This window comes from Tachysurus fulvidraco, chromosome 22 (assembly GCF_022655615.1).
Source record: "Tachysurus fulvidraco isolate hzauxx_2018 chromosome 22, HZAU_PFXX_2.0, whole genome shotgun sequence".
Taxonomy (NCBI): Eukaryota; Metazoa; Chordata; class Actinopteri; order Siluriformes; family Bagridae; genus Tachysurus; species Tachysurus fulvidraco.
In genome coordinates, this window is record NC_062539.1 from 5,726,003 (window position 1) to 5,740,408 (window position 14,406).

The following is a 14,406-nucleotide window of genomic DNA, read 5'->3' on the forward strand; positions in this document are numbered from 1 at the left end:
ACTGACCCTGTCTTTTTAGGTTGCTAACTAGTACCTTGCAGCCACATATCATGGTTTAACCTTTTATTGCCTCATCACAGCGACTCTTGGCAATACCTGTGATTAGCGTACGACAAAAAGTCAGTTTATACTTGGGGGTTAAAAAGTGAAAAATGACTAGTATAAATCTGACAACCTACAGGCACATTTGTTATTACCACAGATTAAAAGGAAAAACCAAAATAAATGGCATACAATCCATTTAAATATTTTATTTGTAGTCTTACAATCCAGTTATTAGGACAATGTCTTTTTAAGGCACTTGCAGGTAATGATGCACGTAGTTCAGCTGAGGAGCTACATAGGCTTTAGTAACAATATAGTACTCTGTATCAAAACAAACAAAAATCTAAAATGCCTCATAACATCTTGTCTCAAACAGGATCATATTTTACTCCGCTTGCTTTTTCAGCAAACACGAGTTATACCAGTGGGGGAAATTAATATTGCCGCTTTATTTCCTCAAAAGATCAAACTGCAGGGAAGAATGTCAGTTTTTGGTGGAACATCCAAAGCCACAATTGAATGTTCTTCGTGCCATAACCCAATACAGTATGCAAAAATGATAGCTTTCGGCACACATGCAGACCTCATGAACCATCAGGAAATCAGAACTGGCCCTGTCAGCCGCCCTGTTCCGACTCTGCTCCAAACTAAACATGAACATTGTGTCGCACTTTTACCCGTTCCTGTTTCAAATGTTAAACAAATGTTAATTTTTTTTACTGTCCAGTAAGAATTCATCACCGATAATATGATAGAATGTCGTTCCCTTTCAAGCGACACGACCCTGAATTGGTTCATTTTGACATTTCGAATGCTCTTGCACACACACACACACACACACACACATCATACCATAGAAAAATATCTCTTTCTTAGCATAAACATCTACAGTAAAGGTTGAGAGAATAAACAGGAAACCCTCTTTGATGAAGCTAATAACAAGAATTATCTTTTTTTAAAAACAAATTGGAACTGTAAAAGTTCCCAGTTATGCTTGGATTTTTTTTTTTTAAAGTGCAGTTACTGTGGTGCAGCAATTTCAGTTCTTTGCAGTCTGTTCAGTACATTCTGCCTCTCCACATGCTTCTCCATCTCCATTTATTCCAACTGTATCCCAGAAACCAGACGTCAAGTCAACTTGTTCCCAGATAGCCAGAGTGTGTTCTTAGATATCTCTGATCCTCCTTGTGTGGATATGTACAAAGATGTACAGAAACATCAGTTTAGCTTCTGGAGTGGTTCATTTCAACCAAAGAAGTACATAATCAGCATGTTAAATCCAACAATGACCACAGTTTCCATCAGGTAGCTTTGGTGAGCTGGGCGACCGCTGTTATTCAACCTTTGGTGCAGTTTTGTATGGTGACTAAGATTGACCTGTGACTTCTGGCTGTTGACTGAACACTGCACCAGAGGCGTCTGGTAGGAGGTGGCACGTTTGTCAGGCTGGTTAGGACTGGAGCCATCGCTGGGCCGCTGGCCATTGTAGAGCAGGTAGCGACCGTGAGGGTCCTGTTCCATTCGAAAGAGCTCAAACTCGGTGTGTGGAAGGCGGATTCCCAGCGCCTTGCAGCCATTGGTCTGTGTCACGTCCTGCTCCACTCCGATCTGCCATGAGCCTTGAGCACCACATTCATTCCCATTAAAAATGTTCAGGAGAGATGTAGTGCCTGGGTCCATCGGTACCACCCGCATGTGGGTCACTACAACCAGAAAGACAGAGTTAGATAATATTTTCCATATTTCATTTTACACTCATGTCTGGATTGAATTCCTTTGGAAGTATCAATAGTTTGGTCCCCCACACTAGATCATTTTAGTTCCATAGGGTATCCTGACTACCCTGAGCTTTTGAAATCATCCCCTAAAATCCCTGCATCTGATCAAAAAACAATTAGACTTGATGTGCTTGCAGTGGCACTACCCAGCCTCACAGTTCACCAGCTGACAGAATTTAGCCACACTTACCCTTAAAGACAAACTCGGTTCCACCCATGACTTGTGTGGAGCGGACACCGTGGCTGTACCTCCCCCTGGCAAAGATGCTGAAAGTTGGGTGCTTGCAGATGGGATCTGAGTAGTGGTAGTAATGACCCTCCCATGTGTTGTTGTTATCGTGGAAGAAGAAATGTCTTGTGAGGAAGAGTGCGTCTGGGCGAACTTCGCACCGCTGGGAAACCCATTGGCCATAGAGGTCTACAGCGAGCTCGGGCTGTGGCGGCAGGATCGGAGGGTGGAACTCGTCCGAGTGTGAGATGAGCCGACACGCGATGCAGTTCTGCTCATGACTCTTAAGGTAAGAAGGTGAGGAAAGAGAGATCAGAACTGAGATAAATGTCACCGCTAGAAATGGGTTCTTTTGAGCATGCTACCAATAGTATCCATTGATTAAAAGGCATTAAGTGGTTTGAAAGGAACAGCAACCCCCCACCCACCTCAACACACTTCTTGAGGTTTATGCTCCCTCCCTTATGTGATTGGTTAACAACTGATGTCTGGTAGTACCTACTCAAAGAGGCATGAGGTCCTTTTCCAGAACTTTCAAAAAACGGATGCCCCTTAATGATGGAATGAACTTAGCAGCAGAATCCATCGCTACCTTTAAAAGACATCTTCTGTGAACATGTAATTATTCCCTATTCGCTTGCCAGCACCCTTGTGTGGTAGCATTAGTCGTATCGTCCCTTGTATTTATCCTTTGTATTGGATTTCTTGTTCTACCCAAACAAGAAGGCTCAGTATAGGATGCGAGCAAAAGTATATTTTTTCCTCTTAAAAGTATTGTATACTTTTGCTCAGTTGTTTTTAATAGCTAACTTTGAAGAAGCTGAACACTTTTTCACATATTGTGAATGCAGGCCATATGGGGGATTATCTCACACAAGAATGTAGACTTAATTGTGTGAGAAAAAGAATCTAAATCCCATTTAATCACAACACTAGTTACTGATAAAACTGTTTTTATAAACTCCAGATAACCACCAGGGACAGTGTCCAACACTGAACCAATAAAAGTCTACAGCTGGGTTTAGAGGGACATGAGAGACACGTTATTTGCTAGTTTTACGTACAGGTTACATTTTTTCGTTGTACACAAATTCATGTTCTTTAAAAAAAAACCATAGTCCCAGATTTAGAGCTTAATTCATGAAATTCAAGTTCAATATTTTGAACAAGAAAATCCAAAGATTTTTACGAAAATGGTGGATGGTGGGCTATTTTTTTTTTCAACCAATTAACAACAACAACAACAACAAAAGCAAGGCATATCACTAATTACTAATAAAAACAAAAGATACCAGACCCACTTGTTGTTTTACAATACTGGCTGAAAATAGGTCAAATTTCACCACTGCAAAACAAATTTAAAAACAAAAGTGTGTCTTTAACGTCTCAGCTCTTTTCCCCCCCTGAGTGAATTGGTTTTTATGGCATTTTACTGTTGTTTGCCCTGACATCTACTTTATCAGTTTTTAAAAGAAAAAAAATATTCAAGTTGGCTCCTGTATTGACATAGGAATAAATTAAATATTTGCAAATGCTATGACTGTAGTGTGAGAGTTTCCACCTCTAAGAAAACATCAGTGGAATAATCATCGGCCCTTTAGACGTCTTTTAAAAGCGCGTTTAATTCAAACGGATTATCGGTTGTTTTCGCAATATATGGAAATGTTCAAATTCTAGTCCGGGTTTCATGATTAAAATGTGGTGGATAGAGATTACATGAAAAACACAAGAAGCTCATGCTTTTTTTGAGGAATATGAAACAGTGTGTGTCAAAGTTGAGGTCAAACGAAACCAGCCACATGTTTAGTCTTTACTAGCAAAGAGGGGCTATGAAACAGGATCGTCAGTTTTTGCTCAAATACTTAAGCAAGCTGCAGCGTCTAACAGACCAAAACCATTGTGTGTCCAAAGGATTATATGTTCTGTCTGGGAAAAGAAAAACTGTTTGGACTTTTTAGATACCTGCAGAGCTAGGCATGTCTTTCCTGTTTTTAGTATTATTTTATTTTATTTTATGGAATGGAATAGCGGGAAACAGTGGGCATATTTTCCTTCCTCCGGTTTTTATCTACTTCAGCGTGCAAACCAAAATGTTTAATGATGTGCTAGAATAAGGCGTCTTTACTCGGGTAGAGACTACAACACAGGAAACAACAGAAAGAAAAGAAAAGAAAAGACAGACTGCATGTGTGGACAAGATGTGTTCACCCCATCCTGCTGATGAAGATTTCAGTTGATGAATCCCTGCTCTTCTGGCTAACCTCAGGCTTAGAAATGCAACACATCTGACAGCATGTCTCAGTCTCTCTTCCTCTCTCACTCCGCCTGGCTCCAGTTTTTCTTTCATCTAGCCAAAACGATCCAAAGTCATTTGGAAGTTGTGATTGCCTTAGTTAAACACACCACATAAGAAAAACGATGTGTATTTTCCTTTCGCATTGCTTTCTGCACCATTAAAACATGATAACGCCAACATCTAATTTGTGTGCTGACTTACCCAGTTGTGCCAATCAATTATCAATCGACAGTCCTAACAGACCGGCTCGAACTGGTTTGGGAAGGGACAATGGAAAGCAGTGGCAGAGGAATGGGAAACAAGAAGAAAACAGTTGTGACTGCTGCTGGCCTCTGCCCATGTAGCTCTGATCCACCCACTAACCACAAACGAACAGAGTGGCACTCTCGAATCCTCTGAAAACAGATCCGGACCTGGGCACGAGCTGCTATTTGTGATTTATGGCTGGAATTGTCATTACGGCAATAAAACATCTAAAAAAAAAAAAAAAAAAAAAGGAAGGAACCCTCCTCCCGTGCATGGCAGAGTTGTTAATTAAATCTTTTATTCGTGGTTCTGCCATATTTGGCTGATGTGGTCACAACGCATCCAAGTGGAGACCAAATCGTTAGGCTTGATTAGAATGAAAATGATGCCACATGCTTCGAAGCTCATTTTCGGTTGTTGTTTTTTTTCCCCCCTGTGGCTCAGTCGTTAGAGCGACTCTTGTTTGGAATTCGATGTGGCTGGATTGTGCAAAACCGTTTTTTTAACAGCACACATTTATGTGGACATCGTTTCTGTAAGACGGCCTTTCTGTCTCATTTAATCTGAAATTATACCAGACACCAAAAGTTATGAGCTTTTGGAAAACTGGGAACGTTTTCCACATATATGTGTATATTTTTAATTTATACTGTACAGTTCATGTGTCCAAGGCCAGCCAGCTCGTTTGTGGTGATCTTTGCTGTGTTTCTGAAGCATTCCATATAAAACACTTGAAAGGCGTTATATTCCATAAACTCAAAGGCCAGTCTTGAATGCTGCTCTTATTTTTGCATTGTGGACAAAGACAGAGGGAGAGAGAGATGGCTGAGAAACAGAGAACTGCCTCAGGCATGCATGAAATCAGACCTGGAATGTGTTTGCTGGAATAATTCATACAGCCACGAGAATTCTACAAATACCACATGTTGATTTCCAGGAGATGGGATTGGGTTCACCGTTCGTGTCCTTGCTTGGAAGAGCTTAACACTGCAAAGCTCCTCGTTGGACATCACGGTTCCACCCTGTTCAGTAAAACGTTGACCCTATGATGATCTGTAAAACGTTAATTCATCTAAAACAAGGCTTGGTTTATTTAGACAGCTGTTTTAACGCCCAGCTACAGTACGATGTGACCTGCTCAATGACATGTATCCAAATGAGACAATTGCTGGACAGAAATGCACACGCTTGTCTAAAGGGATAAAGAGACAGACAATGTGAGTGATTGTGAAGGACTAGAGTATGAGCCAAAGTGTAAACAGACTGAAATGTTCATCAAAGCTCAAATCGGGGCAATTTCACTGTCGATTTATTTTGAGTATTTGACATCGCAGTGCCAAAGTGTGGTGAGCAAAAAAAAAAAAAACAGTTTTATTGAGGACTTTGATCTTAAAACGGGTCCATTTTATTGAGGTAAACAAGTCTGAAGTGGTTGATGTAATTATGCTTAAAAGAAGAAGAAAGAAAACACCCCCCGAATAGAGCTGAATTTGTGACTTCCTTCCTTCCTTACTATATACATACATGTAAAGTTAATTGACAAAATGATAATCGGTCCGTCCAATTTCTGCCTTAACAGCTGGAGAAACCAAATGTTTCACTTTCACTCATGATTTCAATCTGATTTGCAATATTAAAATCATTTCACGTATTCCTCAACTCAGGTAGAGTCAGTACAGAAGTTCTTAAACCGCCCTCCAGCAATCTTTAAATGTACATATGGAAAAGTTCATTAAAGCAGACGTCTGCACAAACACTGACCTTGACGTTCTGCAGCGGCGGCTGATAGCTCGAGGGCCTGTGGCTTATCCTCCGGTGCGGCTCAGTATCAATATCACCTAGGAAGAGCTCCTCCACGGGCTGCTCCACGTTCCTGTTCAGGTATTGCTTCTCGACCCGCAGCAGCTGCAGCTCAGGCATGGCGAAAGTCATATCATGAGTGCAGTTGCAGCTTCCTTCCTCACTACAGAGCTCATAACTTTTGTTCAGCTCCAAGGAGGTGCCTTTGGTTTCCTCGCAGCTCTGTAACAGACGCCTGCTCAGCTCCTTGGCTGTGTCCATAGAGTGCCACACCACCTGGGTTTCAGGTAGAACGTTATGAATACAGTCTCGCAGTATCCCATATACATCACAATAAACCACACTGCTGACGGAGACCAGGTTCAAATTTAATCACAGTTCGCAATCAATATCCATAATAGTCTTCAAGATTGGAATGAAACCATGACAGTGAGTGGAAATAACTTTAAATAAAATTTTCTTTTTTTATTCCTACATAATTTTCATTCCTACAAAATATTATTTTCCACCTTATAGAGTAAATCCATGAGTGTAGTAAAGAAGGGATGGAGTGTGAATAGACCAGCACCCTAATAGAACTCGGCTATTGTGCAAGATGTGTGACCCAGTGCATATTTGACTTATATGATTTTACATTCTCCTGTCATACATGACATTTAATGAGAGGTCATGCATGACAGGAGAATTAGGAGACATGATTTGTGCGTCTGGTGAATGTATGTACTGTAGCTAGCATGCTTAGCTTGCTTTGCTAATCGGCCAATGAGGCTAGTACAAGGCTTGGCGCATTACACATAAATCCATCTAACCATCCAGATTCTGTTGTGGTTTGTGGAGAACCTGGTGTATATCCCTAGGGACTTGGGGCACAAGGCAGTGCACAATCACACACACTTACACTCAATTCCATACTGCGGACAATTTTGAAATGCCAATCATCTTAAAAAAGCATGTCTTTGGACTGAAGTATGAAACCCCCAAAACACAGGGAAAACATGTTTTTAAATAACATTAAATGCTGATAGCTTATTGCATACATTAATGTTGGTACAGCTTTCCTTGTCATGGTTTACCATTGAGCTGTCTCACCTGTATGTCATGGATGTGGTAATCAGCCTCTGTGCCACCGCGAATGACCCACGAGGCCTGGCGCATGTGCACACGGCCCTGAAACACCAGTGTGTAGGTGGGCACTGTGCACTGGTTGTCAGCGTAGTAGAACTGGTGGGCCTGAAAGGTGTGGTTGTGCTGGAAGTGGTAGAAGCGGGTGATGAACTCTGGGCCAGGACGTACCTCACAGCTGCCACAGCAAACAGAAAATGAAGGGCGGAAGCAAGGTGTGGAGGGAAAAGGAAGAAAGACAGGAAAACAGAAAAGAGGATAGAAATAAGTGTACAAACATTCGTTTTCTATCAAATATAAGTCATGAAAGCTGTAATGTATTGCTTATTTATTTATTTATTTATTTATTTATTTATTACATCTTTCAAAATGTAATGTAATGTTAAATAATTAACGATGTGGAAAAAAAAAAAAGAACTGTCGTGACAACTTTTAAAGGTGTTTGTGGAAAAATGGTTGAATTATTATTTCACCAAGAAAATAGCAAGTAAAATATTGAAATAAATATTTAAATATTTAATTATATGAATAAATTACTTGGTAATTTATATTTTATGGAAAACTTTCTGTAGTATCATTCTCCTGAAAACGCATCATCTAGAAACTGGGATTTTTGTTTTTGGTATTTGTTTATTTGTTTGTTTTTTATTCATTATTAAAATCGTTTTTTTGTTGTGTTTCCACTCTAGTTATATGTATATATATAAAATGCTATATATAAATATAATTGATTAGCATGAACAAAATTGTCTTTATTACCTGTAGTGTTTTGCCTCAAATTTGTTTTAAATTTATTTCCCCAGAAGAAGCAAACAATAGAGCTAAAACACCAAGTGAAACGAGTTACTCAATGCTCAAGTCTATAACACATTGTCCCATAAAATTGTAATGCTCTAAACAGACCATGAAAGACAAATTGGTAAATATATTCCCTGAATAATCCATCATTTTCTTCATTTCCTGTATGATGTTAAGTCTGTATTTTTATATTCAGTGCGATTCACGATCACAGTTCAGCAGCAAACCTGACCTCAGGTCACACACTTACCTGGTGGAGACCCAGTGGCCTTCTATGTTGGGGGGCATCTGCACGGTAACACGAGCTCCATTATGGAGACGCTTTAGCATGTGCTGACACTGCGTGTCTTTAGGTGGCCAGCTCAAGCTCTTCTCCAGAGCCAAACGAGGTGATCGACCATCCGAGACATACAGAGATGAGCCCACTGTCCATCCTGCTGAACACACAAGCATATCACACACTGTTTAGGGGTATAAATTAAAGCACTAATTATTCATTGAGAGCTACTGATGTGATGATTGATAATTGACACTTACTTCAGAGTGATTTATATGCACAACACTTTTTTGTGAGAGTTCACACAAAATAGTGCGAAAAACAAAAAACACAGTCAGGAGTAGTCCTGAGGATGTATGCACTTATGAGAGACATCATGAGAGAAAAAACTGAGCTGATCGGAAGGGTGACTCAAAAAAATCCTAATGGTTAGAGAGTTTGACTCCTAACCCAAAGGTTGTGGGTTCGAGCCTCGAGCCGGCCAAGACTGATGTGCCCTTGAGCAAGGCACCGACCCATAAATGGATGCCCACTGCTCCGGGTGTGTGTTCACGGTGTGTGTGTGTTCACTGCTGTGTGTGCACTTTGGATGGGTTAAATGCAGAGAACACATTCTGAGTATGGGTTACCGTACTTAGCTGTACGTCACGTCACTTTCACATGTTAAAACTTAAGATAGATAAGCTACCAAAGAGGAAGACCACATCAGGTCCACTCCAGTCAGCCACGGACAGGAATCTGAGGCCGCAGTGAGCACTGCCTCATCATCTCCTTTCATTATCAGGTACATCACATCAGATAAATTATTGTCTAAGAACTTTTCATTTTTCAACATAACAGATTTTGAAATTATTCATTCATTCATTTTCTACCGCTTATCCAAACTACCTCGGGTCACGGGGAGCCCGTGCCTATCTCAGGCGTCATCGGGCATCAAGGCAGGATACACCCTGGACGGAGCGCCAACCCATCGCAGGGCACACACACTCTCATTCACTTACACAACCACACACTACGGACAATTTTCCAGAGATGCCAATCAACCTACCTTGCATGTCTTTGGACCGGGGGAGGAAACCGGAGTACCTGGAGGAAACCCCCGAGGCATGGGGAGAACATGCAAACTCCACACAGAAATCGAACCCCCAACCCTGGAGGTGTGAGGCAAACGTGCTAACCACTAAGCCACCGTGCCCACAAATTAGATGTTGGCTATTCGAAATTATAATAAAGTTTTTTCAAAGCTAATGAGCAGCATTTTGACCGGTGAGGAAAAATTAACAGTAATTTTTCCCAAGTTATCTGAAGGCTGTAAAAGCAAAAGTGTAATGAGAATCTTGACCCAACTGACCAATAAGTCCCATGAAAAACTCATTCATGTCTCATGTAAGTGTTCTATAGTGCATCCTCCTATCTGTCTGTCCGTCCGTCTGTCTCTCTGCACCCTGGGGACATACCGGCTCCATTTGCACCTGCACCGACTCCCACTCATAAAGCCTGCCAAGTAAATAATTCAAAACTGTGATATCTGAAACCTCTGTAGAGAAGTTGGCTACGGCAAAACCCGGAAGGCTTCTATTATGTAAACACACTGCGATAACATGAAAAGGCAACCTGACATGTCTGCTGTTGGGAAAATCTCTAACGGCACGTTAGCACCCTAGCCTTGTCATATAGTTGCACAACTTCAGTTTTTTTTTTAAAGGAAGGCCTGGGATTTTGTATTGAAAGCATTTTAACAGAAAACCTTGCTGCTATTGATCCACATGTTAATAAGTCTGTTGTAAACATTGTTTCTATCCATGGAATTGTCAGAAATTCGAACCCAGCTAACTAGAAAGACAGAAGACAGAGAGACCTAGAGAGATGACAGTAGATTTGATACTGCATGAAGCTTCATAGACAGAATAAAGCCAGTACAGTGATGATACTTTGGAATAAATAGGATCATCCTCATATAAGATCGCCAGCATTTTGAAAGCATACATGATGCCAAAACATACAGTATAAGTATTCAGTGTCACTGAAGCATGAAGCGTATTTATGTCCCATGACCCACAGAGGGTATTTACGATCTACTGGCGTCCTGCAGCCTGGGTACAGAGAGTTCACGACTCGACATGAACTCATTATAATTCCCATGCACGACTATGCTGCCAGTCTTTGTCTACTGTATTCTTCAATGTTACTAGTATATCTGTGATAGTGCCTGATGCTGCCTGCTTTTCTGCTTTTGCTTAACAAATCTGCTTTTTAAAATCCTTCATATGAGGTTTAATTGTCAAACCTCCATGCATGGAAGCCAAATAGCCCCTTCTACCCCAGCCTGAGGCCCATAACCACTTTTTCCCAAGCTCTAATTCAAAGCACCCACTCAGTTCCCCATGCTTTAACCACCAAGAACATTTCCAGTTGGACAGATCCCATCTGTGAGCTAACGGTACTGGGACGGCTGACAAACGGACGGACGAGCTTCAGAGTCAAGCAGAACTGGTGAGGGATATCCAGGATTTCTGTGATATGCTGCATCTCTCCTTATGCACTTTACCATGTCTGTCTCTCTTTATAACTGAGGGACAACCTGTCTCTGAGAACACCTTTTATTAGTCGTGTGTCGATACAGGTGATATACACAATTTTTATGTATCCACAGGAACTCTGTTAGATGCATAAAAAAGGAAAAAGGCCTTAATGTGCACAGGATGTAAGTATGTGTATTAGATTATTGCCTCATACTCAGTTGTGCATATTATCCATCTGCCATGCTTCGTGTTTAATCACATCTGGACTGAATTTTAATCGTTTCTATACATGATTAATGTTGCTTTATACTTTTTATTGTGATTTTCTAACCACATTATCTTGTATATTAGTCTATATCACAGCTTTAGCGTCAGTGTGCAGGAAAGCGGCTTTATGTTCCATCTCATCTCTAAGCTCCTCCTTTGGTCTCTTCATCCTTATCCTGATGTCCCACCCCCTCAATAAATTTACAATATGCTTTAATCCAGCCTGACATCGGCAGTTTTACGGGTGCAAGAAAAGGCTGCACTAACATGCCACTTAATTGAAAGTTAGATTCCTTTAAACACACTCGAGAGTTAAGTGGATTTGAAAATATCGCATTTTTTTTAAATCTCTGGGCCCCATTTGTAGTGAGAGCTGAATGGTTGTCCTCTGGCTGTCATTTCTAGCAGATGGAACGGGTCAAAGGCATTGCAGTAATCCGTCTTTCCCATCCATGCCAGACCAGCATCACAGAGAGCTAAAGCGTAGCCTTCAACTCCAGGATGACCGTCGTCTAACCCAAGAGCCCCAGGGAGAACGCTTTATTGCTTTTTCTTCCTCTGAGAACAAATGATTTAAACATAATCTCCCTGTAGAACCTCTATAGTACAGAACCTTTGCTCTTACAAATGAGAGCTGCAGGCCGTCTATGCAGTAGGCAACCCCCCACTGTCCAGAACATGTGGTGTTTTCCCTGCCCATGTCAACTCAGTAAGTGCTGGTAATTATCTGATGAACTGAATCAGGTGTGCTGGGAGCTGATAAAATACTAAAATATCAGGATAGGAGTTGACTCCAGGACCTGAAGGTGTTCTTGAGCGCCCTCTGTGTGCCATTACTAACCATGTTGAAGCAGACCCAACAGCAGTTACAGTACATGGCCCAAAACCTGCTGCGATTATCAAAGCTTAATAAGTGCAGACGAGTTGTTAAGTACAAAGCAAAGCTGATGCTGCCGCATTAAATCCAACAACAGTGAAAGAGATGTTTTCATTAAATTACCCATAAAGTGTCTTTTGCAGTTCGTTTAACTTGCCGCCAATAAGCATTAGAAAGTGTGAAGTTACCTATTTTTTGTTTAGCAATTTTAGAAAGAACTACAAAATGCAATTAGCTGATTTTATCAAGATACCTAAACACACCTCAATATCACCATAGTGCGAGAAGGAACGCACGACTCAGGACACCATTTGGAACACAATCAAAACGAATGTTTTTTTTTTTTTTTCTGCCAAATGACAGACCGATATTTTTATTTTTCCAATCAACAGGTGACTACATTTTGAAAAGCTGCCAATTCAAACTGAACATATTTGCAGATATGAATCGAGATAGATATTTTGATGTGCTAAGTGTGATATGAATAAAACTAGGATCTCTTTTGGATCAATATCATGAAAGTGTACAAATAATAATGAACAAATGACTGAAGCTCATGAAACATTAACGTTATGCTTTAAGTGTTGTCTATATAGGCTGCATAACCCATGAGACTGTTTGTATATCTTATAATGCATTTTATAAATTAAGATTTTGCTTTACATATTAATGAGATACAGGTGACAAGGTGGCACATTTTAAGAAAAAAAAAACTGTGAGCTGTGAAGAAACTAATACTGGATTTGAGGATGATGAGAAACAGCCAACAGTTGTTTGTTGTTATGGTAAAATCAGGGTTATGGATGTGACATGTGAAATGAAATAAAAAAAAAAAAAACCCTGAGGCCTGATTATAACATAATTCTTAATGAAAATATCGAGAATAATGATGTTTAAATCTCCTGTGGGTGGATAAAACATGCTGCACCTTATATCTGATGGATATGTGATCAAATATGATAAAAGGTTTAATCAGGACAGTTAAATACACACCCAAGCAAGAAATTTCACACTCACATGTGTTCATTTAATGTATGCATGCACACTGTGCACATTTTGGGAAGTATCCAATGGAAGTATTATAGAAATAAATGATTATAGATAGAATTATTATAGAATTCAGTGTGATAGAATTATTATGATACATAAGCTCCCTGTGAGAGTAACACAGAAAGCATGAATAAGGACTCACCAAGCAGCAGCAGCAGTGTTACAGTCATGTCCATTCTCCTCATGCAGTCTTCATGCAGCCCCACTTTGGTGCTGGCAAAATAAAGCGCAAATCAGAAAACCCTTAAAGAAACCGCTGGAGACTCTGCAGGTTCACACTGAGCCTCCTGACCCACGCTGAGTCGCCTGATGAACCGCGAGTGTCGGAAGAAGTGTCGGCTCGTAGCCCAGCAGAGAAGCGCTCGCGCTGACGAACCGAACTGAAGAACCGGTGATTTTTGTCGGTATTTTAAGTGTTTGGAGTTTTTTTTTAGACCAGAAAAAAGAGCGAACGCATTTCAGATGAGCTAAAAGATAACTCCCGTTAGCGAACATTCAACTCCAGGTTCGCAATCACCACTGAAGACTGATCTCTAAAATCGGAGCCTTTTGCTAGTCACAAGCGATCCGATTCACTTTACTGATCCGACTCTTTTGAACATACTGTTACGCTATGACTGAGCCGAATCATGCGAGAGTCGATGTACGTTTGATTCACCACTCAGAGAAGTAGAGTTAAACTGTACTCTAAAAAAGTCTATTACAGTCTATACAGCTTAAGCAATGTATTCCCTAGTTTCAGTCCTCTTTACAAACTCTATGCATTTCAAATCTATTCACTGTGTAAATATTTTATTGTAAGTTTTATTCCTGGTCACAAGTGTAACATCTTAGACAGGATAGACTCTTAAAATTAACTAAAGTTGATCAGTTCAATCCAACATGTTTAAAATTACACCCTTTAGCAACTTTTTTTTTCTTCATTTGCAAAAGTTGCTATATTTAATATAATATGGACAAGTAGAATGATGAGCTGCTGTGTTTCCATCAGATTCACCTACAACTGTTCATGTTTACATCTCATATTATTAATACTGTAATTAAACATTATAAATGTGACACTCATTACAGTTGAATTAAAAAGTCAATCGAGACCTAT

General features: G+C 40.3%; 1 protein-coding gene across 3 annotated transcripts; it reads right to left on the reverse strand.

Annotated features, from left to right (window-relative positions):
• Window positions 1-236: 236 nt before the first annotated feature.
• On the reverse strand, window positions 237-13,887 carry LOC113645168 (protein APCDD1-like). 3 transcript variants are annotated; one of them, XM_027150541.2, is made up of 7 exons: window positions 13,450-13,887; window positions 9,943-10,088; window positions 8,565-8,748; window positions 7,484-7,694; window positions 6,356-6,670; window positions 2,014-2,335; window positions 237-1,748 (listed from the first exon to the last, which is right to left on the reverse strand). In XM_027150541.2, exons 2-7 carry the CDS (start codon window positions 9,968-9,970, stop codon window positions 1,291-1,293), a joined length of 1,518 nt encoding a protein of 505 aa, XP_027006342.1. In that variant the 5' UTR covers window positions 9,971-10,088; window positions 13,450-13,887; the 3' UTR covers window positions 237-1,290. The 3 variants fall into 3 exon arrangements, with proteins under 3 accessions (XP_027006342.1, XP_027006341.1, XP_027006340.1); XM_027150540.2 differs by lacking the exon at window positions 9,943-10,088; XM_027150539.2 differs by lacking the exon at window positions 9,943-10,088 and having other exon boundaries at window positions 8,565-8,751.
• Window positions 13,888-14,406: the final 519 nt, after the last annotated feature.